Source organism: Ictalurus punctatus, chromosome 28, assembly GCF_001660625.3.
Source record: "Ictalurus punctatus breed USDA103 chromosome 28, Coco_2.0, whole genome shotgun sequence".
Taxonomy (NCBI): domain Eukaryota; kingdom Metazoa; phylum Chordata; class Actinopteri; order Siluriformes; family Ictaluridae; genus Ictalurus; species Ictalurus punctatus.
In genome coordinates, this window is record NC_030443.2 from 8,699,775 (window position 1) to 8,708,457 (window position 8,683).

Genomic DNA, 8,683 nt, shown 5'->3' on the forward strand with positions numbered 1-8,683 from the left:
TAATTTTTATGCAAAAGGCTAAGCAATACGTTCAAGTTTTCTCTACAGACTGTTATTTACAACTTTTATATATTGCCGCATTAATGATAGTTATCCCCGTCATTTCTCATACCGGGTGCAGCGTAGCATCATTAGCTACGCTAGCATTCCAAAATGAGATAAAATTAAACGTCAGCTAACCACTGGGCAAGAAAAACACACGCATCATTAAGCTGATCGATATGATCACTTATAATACTGAAATCGCAATGCTTGTATCCATTTGTTTGTTCATAGCATAAAGATAGATCTGAGTTCACACAGGACGCGCAGCCCAATGCAGTGCTTTCACTGGATTGACTCCTCTGTTCGTTTTGCTTGTGAAATCCGCCTCCCTAAAGCGATTTTTAATGAAACTGATTGAAACGGTGTGAAAGCTAGCCACGAAGCAGGATTATGCATAAAAAAATCGGGATACGCATTATTAATGCAGTGGGCCATCATCATATAGTGGCAAAGGCAGATCTGCAGGTTAAACACAGCCATAGAAATGGATAAAACAGACATAGGGGGAAAAACCCCTGCAGTGTAAGATTACTTCAGCACAAGACTGAGAGGTTATAATAACACGCTTAACAGGCTTCAGGCGTATCCGCGAAAAGATGCAACGTTTAGCTACATAATCGTAAATTTATATATAATTTAGCTTTAAAGTTGCAAAAAAAAATCTTTAATTTACAAAGTCATACTACTATAATTATCACATCATATAATTACACTGTTTTAGTTTGCTTATCAATTTGTAATAGTAGATGACGTCCATCCATCCATTTCCGTACCACTTATCCTACACAGGGTCCTGGGGGCCTCCTAGGAGCATGAAGACTATCCCAGGGAACTTGGGCAACATGGCAGGGGTGCCACCCTGGACAGGGTGCCAACCCATTGCAGGGTACAATTGCACACATATTCACACACTGAATGGACTGGGAGGAAACCCCCGAAGCACTGGGAGAACATGCAAGCTCCATACATGCAGGGTGGATGTGAGATTTGAACCCCCAAACCCAGAGGTGCAAGGTGACAGTGCTAACCACTAAGTTAGATGACATTTAGCTACAAATTTGTAAACATACAATTGTTGTATCATTAAGCGACTTATCTAATTGAGCTAACCCAAAATCATCAAAAACACCATAAATCTTTGATGATGGCACCTTTACAGACTTCGTAGGTTTTTGTTCAAATGCAGAAAACGGCTGGGATTTTTAATTTTATTTCATAGCTCTAATGCCACTGACTTAGAAAGTGTAATGTTGATCATGTAATCATTAACAATATAATAAAGGTTTTGTGATTTTTCATCATTGATACTGTTTGTAACTAAACATGCTTGACTATGGTCCTTTTTAAAATCATGATCACGAAATTTCTTCTATTAATTCATCACATTCCACTGCAGTATAGCTACTTGGCTAATGGTAAAATAGTTGTCAAAAATGTTGGAATTTTGTTGCATACATTAGATGGATATTTATGTAGGGATGCACCGAATGTTCGGCAATTGAAATTATTCGGCCGAAAATAGCAAAACAAAACAAAAAAAAGCACTTTCGGTGTTCGGCCGAATAATTGAAAAGGCCAAATAAATTTGACAGAACGATGACGTGTTTGATGACGCGACCAAATAGCCTAGAAACCAGAGTGAGATGCGCGAAGCTTTAATTGCAGCAAACATGTCGGCAGTGTGGAAGCATTTTAAAGTGTCAGAGAAAGATGTAAGAATGGCCGTTAAAGAAGTTGGCATATGTCTAGGACAGTTATTCATTTGTTGTGAGTCCATCCATTTTTTTGCACTCTTGTCACTGCACTTTTTTGTTGTAGGCTACAGTGTGTTACATTCTTTCAGCAGTCAGTTATAGGCCTAACATAGGCTATTCAAGGGGGTCTCAAAGATGACCGCATAAAAATATTTTTATTTTACTAATTTATGTATTTAAAGTTATATTGTTGTGTATATTGTTGGTAGCCTATGCCTGCTGGAATTAAAAAAAATGTTCAGTGTTAAATAAATATTTTGAAATTGTAGTTTTTGTGATTGAATTTTTCTTTGAAAAGCAAGACAAAATAGTAAAAGGCAAATTTTGACTATTTAATTTATGTAATGTTGAAAAAAATGGCAAAATAAATGTAAAAAATGCGAAAAAAAAGGTGTTCGGTTTTCGGCCTTTGGCCAAGTCTTTCATTTTATTCGGCTTCGCCTAAGAATTTTAATTTCAGTGCATTCCTATATTTATGTATTCTTTTAATAGTGTGTCTAATTACGTTTTATATTTATTTTTATTGTGACTAAGAAGTCCTATTGACATTTAAAAGTTTATATTCAATACCTTTGAAGCAATATAGGCTCATAATTCGTAATATTTCTACTACCAAATAAGAAACTACCAAATAAGATGCTGTTAATCATGTTTTAAGTACTTTCACTGCAACTGGCAAAAACACATTTGATATCTGAAAATGTGAAGTTGTAACCAGGTGCCCTGACATACTAAATGCTATTGTTTTTTTGTGTTTTTTATCATACCATGAATATTTGTATTGATCCACTCATTGTGCAGCATGGTGGATCATGGATTAATTGCTTTTATTTGTGGTCTTTTGATGTGGTCTAAATCACACAGATACAGTCAGGTCCATAAGTATTTGGGCAGTGACGTACTTTGTAAATTTGCCTCTTTATACGAACACAATGGATTTGAAATGAAGCAATCAATATTTGACATTAAGCTTTAATTCAAGGGGTTTAACAAAAATATTGCATTAACCGATTAGGTCTTACAGCCGAAAGGGTGTGGCCAAACTAACATACATTGGTGCTTGAAAGTTTAGATTTCTCTACGTCTGCATAAATATGACCTAAAACATCAGATTTTCACACAAATCTCAAAAGTAAACAACAAGAACCCAATTAAACAAACAAGACAAAAATATTATACTTGGTCATTTATTTATTGAGGAAAATTATCTAATTACATATCTGTGAGTGGCAGAAGTATGTGGACTTATGTCTAGCAGTTTATTTGAAGGTGACAACAGAGTCAGGTGTTTTCAATCAATGAGATGACAATCAGGTGTGTGAGTGCCCTGTTTTATTTAAAGAACAGGGAACTATCAAAGTCTGATCTTCACAGCACATCTGTTGTACATCATGGCATGAACAAAGGAGATTTCTGAGGACCTCAGAAAAAGGTCACAAAGGAACCCAGGTTAACTTCTAAGCAACTAAAGGCCTTTCTCACATTAGCTAATGTTAATGTTCATGAGTCCACCATCAAGAAAACACTGGTGTGCAAAGAGAAAGTCACTGCTCTCCAAAAAAAACACTACTGCTTGTCTGCATTTGCATCATGAGGACAAGCATCTTGTGGATGTATGAGACCAAAATAGAACCTTTTGGTTTAAATGAGAAGCGTTATGTTTGGAGAAAAGAAAACACTGCATTGCAACATAAGAACCTTATGCCATCTGTGAAACATGGTGGTGGTAGTATCATGGTTTGGGCCTGTTTTGCTGCATCTGGGCCAGGATGGCTTGCCATCACTGAAGGAACAATGAGTTCTGAATTATAAAGGAAAATGTCAGCACATCTGTTTGTGAACTAAATCTCAAGACAAAGTGGGTCATGTAGCAAATCAATGACCCTAAGTACACAGAGTCCAAAGAATGGTGAAAGAAGAATAAAGTTATTGTTTTGGAATGTCAGAGTCCTGACCTTAATCCAATAGAAATGTCGTGTAAAGACCTGAAGCAAGCAGTTCATGTGAGGAAACCCACCAAGATCCTAGAGTTGAAGCTGTTCTGTACTGAGGAATGGATTAAAATGTGCAGGACTGATCAACAGTTACTGTTTAGTTGCAGTTCTTGCATCACAAGGTGGTCACACCAGGTACTGAAAGCAAAGGTTCACATACTTTTGCCACACGCATGTAATATTGGATCATTTTCCTCAATAAATAAATGACAAAGTATAATATTTTTCTCTCATTTGTTTAATTGGGCTCTTGTCTAATTTTATTTTAAGGTCAAATTTATGCACAAATATAGAAAATTCTAAAGCATTCACAAACTTTCAAGCACCACTGTAATTATAAATCAGCAATTTTGCAGTTGCAGAAATGAACACAATCAAGCAAACTCTGTAATATTTGGGGGAGCTAGCAAATTTATAATTTGTAACTTTTGAAAATTACAGCAGATTTTCTGCAGACTTGGGCAATGACATGTCATGTGACATCATCACAATGCAAATTTGACCAAAGCCCTCATCGATTTGTGTGCATTGAACATGATTACAGATAAAAGGTCTCATTTACCAACAAACGTCACTGCAAGAGACCATGCAAAACAACTTCGTGCGTTGCCATTTTGACAATTCAAGTAGTTTTCTGAAAAAAAAAAAAAAAAAAAAGGGCCCAAAAACTCTGCAAGTTGCATTGCAAATTTTTGAATAAAGCTGAAACAAAATTAAGCATTTTTGGCTGCAACAATCACAAAAAAAAAAATAATAATTCTGAGTGGACTGATAAATATCAGGATAATTTTTAATACTTGGCTACAAATCCTTTGCAGTCAATGACTGCCTGAAGTCTGGAACCCCTGGACATCAGTAAAATGCTGAGTTTCCTCCCTTGAGGTGTTTTGCCTTTACTGCAACTGTCTTCAGTTACTGCTTGTAGCTGCCAGATGGATAATGACCAAAACACTTCTTAAGGCAAAGAAATGGAATGTTCTTAAATGGCCAAGTCATTCACCTGACCATATCCCAATTGAGCATGCTGTTCAGAAAGACCCACAAACAAGCAGCAACTGAAGACAGATGTACTGTGAAGCACCGTCCTATCAGTTTTCCAGCATTTGAACAGCAATCTGAACATAAAATATAGCTCTATACACTTCAGAATTCATCCTGCTACATCTGTCAGCAGTCACATCACCAACAAACACCAGTAACGAAGTTCCATTGGCAGCTATACATGCCTATGCCATAACACTCCTCCACAATGTTTCACAGATAATGTAGTAAGATTTGGATCATGAGCACTTCCTTTCTTTCTCTATACTCTTTCCATTATTTTTGTACAAGTTAATCTTGGTTTCATCTGTTCAAAAAATCTTATTCCAGAACTGGGCAGGCTTTTTTTTATTTTATTTTATTTTATTTTTTTTTAAAGATGTTTTCTAGCAAAGTCTACCATGGCTTTTGACATGTATGCGTACACAGACTGTTGAAGCATGCACGTTACGACAACTTGCACTACCCCTCCTGGCCTAGAGTCAGTACAGAGCAGTAAAGCAGGTCTTTTGGTGTGAAGGACGACAAAGAAGAATCACAACAACACGAAGAACAATGCTTGGGCAATCTCTTGCCACGATTAGCACCTATATACAAATCCTTATACACTTTAAGACTAGAATTATAAAAATGCGGGTACTTTCTAACCTGCACTTGTTTACGTCTCTTCCGTTTATTTTTTTTTTCTTCAACTACCTTGACAATCAACGACCCTGGGTCACTGTTGCCACCTTGTGGAACAACTAAATAGTGCGAAATAATTAAATGCGCATATGCGATCTGCACGTACAAAGTACACACTGTTAGAAAAATCGGGCGGCGTGCGTACTGTACGTGTATACTCTGCTGATGAAATTTGCGTCACACATACTATACACTGTTCCTAGCGTACACATAAAAAGTGAAGCATACTTTCAACTTAAGAGTGTTATTAACTTGGCTAGATGTTGTGAAGGGGTTTTTCTTCACCAAGGAAATAATTCTGAGATTACACACTTTAGTTGTCTTCTATGGTCTTCCAGGGCTATTGGTGTTGCTGAGCTCGCCAGTGCATTCCTTCTTTTTAAGAATGTACCAAATTGTTAATTTGGCCACTCCTAAAGTTCTGCTATCTCCATTGGTCTTGTTTTGTTTTTTTCAGCCTTTGTTTTTTTTTCTCGCTTGCATTAACACCTCTTTGGACTGTATATTAAGTTCCCATGAACAGATACCAAATATAAATTCAACACGTGGAATAAACTCCAGACCGTTTATCTGCTTAATTTGTCATGAAATAACAAGGAAACGGGCCACTCCTGGCCGTGAAGCTGCTTAGCAGTCAGTTTTCCAGTTACTTTTGAGCCTGTGAAAATAGAGGGACTCTGTAAAAAAAATTAAAAATATCTGTAATTCCTAAACAATTAAATTGAATTAAAGCTGAAAGTCTACACTTAAATCACATCTTGATTGCTTCATTTCAAATCCATTGTGGTGGTTCACAGAGGCAAAATTACTAAAATTGTGTCACCGCCCAAATACTTATGGACCTAACTGTATATGAATGTTTAAGCTGTAAAACTAGCTTAAAAAATTCAGCTGTATTAAACTATCTGTGATCCTACATGCTTTTTGGGGCTCAATGTTGTGGTCTGTTGGATAAAAATTTATTTAGTCATGTCACACATGTAACATTTCACAGATGTCTGTGCCATTTAGAATAAGAGTGGCCAATATTATCTGTAAATAGTTGGTATTTTTCAACTGATTAAACAGGTGGAATCCAGAGTGTCTCTTACTTGGTTTGAATTTAAAAACCTGCACCCACACTGGACCTTTTGCAGGTAATTTTGGACACCCCTGAATTAGTGAGAACTCTTTGATAGAATGCCTCAGATTGCTAACTTGACCAATTTGTCTGTTTTAATGGTTTTACTGTTTGCACTGAGCCTAATTAAAAGTTTTTTTTCTCTTGCCCAAAGAAAGTCTGGGGAATACCAGCATGAATCAGAGTTAACAATAACTACGGCTAAATGACTTTCTCTGATTTGTTTTTCTTTAGAGATGATCAGGCGTGTGGTTCGGCAGAGTAAGTTCCGCCACGTTTTTGGCCAGGTGGTGAAAAATGATCAGTGCTATGATGACATCAGGGTGTCACGGGTCACCTGGGACAGCGCCTTCTGTGCTGTCAACCCCAAATTTGTTGCCATCATTGTGGAGGCCAGCGGGGGTGGAGCCTTTATTGTCCTCCCTCTTCAAAAGGTAATCTGTATTTCTGAATATGCAGGTCAAAAAGGTGTGTGTGTGTGTGTGTGTGTGTGTGTGTGTGTATGTATATGTAGTATATGTGTGTATGTATATATTATATTATATTATATATTATATTATATATTATATTATATTATATTATATTATATTATATTATATTATACGCAAAGACAGGCAAAGGGTCGGGCGATCAGCAAACAGGCATAAACAGGGCAAAGCAGGAATCGAAGTCAGAGAAAACAGGGTCAAAACACAAAACAAGAAATATGAACTAGTACTATGGACTGGGAGTGAAAAACCAGCGGAGACTAAATGAACTAATCTATAGTTTAAACTAACTAAATTTATCAAGGGACATAACTTTAACAATGTATCTAACTATACTATATCTACTATAATACTTCGTGAGGTGTACAGGGACACGAGCGGTATATATCCCCAATATAATCAGCCGTATATAACCGAATATAACCATTTTTTGCACTCTTGTCAATGCACTTTTTGTTGTAGGCTACAGAGTGTTTCATTCTTTAAGCAGTCAGTTATAGGCCTAACAGGCTATTCAAGGGGGGCTCAAAGATGACCACATAAAAATATTTTTATTTTACTAATTCATTTATTTAAAGTTATATTGTGCCATATTGGTAGCCTATGCCTGCTGGAATGAAAAAAAAAAGTTCAGTGATAAATATTTTGAAACTGTAGTTTTTGTAATTGATTTTTTCTTTGAAAAGCAAGATAAAATAGTAAAAAGCACATTCTGACTATTTAATTTATGCAATGGTGAAAAAAAATGGCAAAACAAATGGAAAATACGCGAAAAAACGTATTCGGCTTTCAGCCAAGTTTTTCATTATGTTCAGTTTCGGCTTAAATTTTCAATTCGGTGCATCCCTAATAAATAAATAAATTTCTCTCTCTCTCTCTCTATTACACACATATTTAATATTATTAGAGATGCGATAAAGGCAATTTTTCACGATAGTTTAGAAACAGCCGATGATCAGGAGCGATTCTATCCTGTCAATCAAAAGAGGGTGGGAAAACACATCGATTTTGTGCTGTGTGTAAAGATGATGTCTCTTATGTGGAATGACAACAAAACTGCAGTTTGTAAGCTCTTTACTGCTTAAATTTTACAACGAACGCTGCATCGTGAAGTAGGAGTTTCGGCATCGAGTCTAATTTTTTTTCTCGCACTGAATTAAAGCACCAGTACACCGTTGAAAGATTTAAATGAAGATGAGTTGACAAAAAGTATATATTGCACAGGAAAATATATTTGTAGAGTAGTATTTCATATCCAGTTAATATTAATATATATATAAAAGTTTATATTATATATTACCAGTTTGATGTTCAGTGATAAAGTAGAAATGCTTTTGTTTGTGGTGAGCGAATGTGAGCCTAACAGGAGGTGTTTTAGAATTCAGTCAATTAATTCTTTTAATATGAATTAATTTTATTAAATTAAACATTCAGTAAGTTAAGAAATCTTACTTTTATCTACAGAATTTAGTTAATGTGTTAATGTTAACTTGAGTTTATGAGACCAGCTACTGTGAAACAACTTGTTGAAATGGGGAGGATAAAGTTTTTTTTATT

At 35.9% G+C, this 8,683-nt stretch overlaps 1 protein-coding gene across 9 annotated transcripts in view; it reads left to right on the forward strand.

Annotated features, from left to right (window-relative positions):
- The window catches only part of coro1cb (coronin, actin binding protein, 1Cb), a 69,795-nt gene that overhangs the window by 11,741 nt on the left and 49,371 nt on the right, over window positions 1–8,683 (forward strand). For 8 of the 9 annotated variants that reach the window (XM_017496175.3, XM_017496170.3, XM_017496171.3 and 5 more), the window contains one exon: window positions 6,873–7,072. In XM_017496175.3, coding sequence (XP_017351664.1) covers window positions 6,873–7,072 — 200 coding nt within the window. Of the gene's footprint in view, window positions 1–834; window positions 1,060–6,872; window positions 7,073–8,683 lie in introns of all 9 variants that reach the window. The other variant, XM_053677200.1, reaches the window with a different exon arrangement.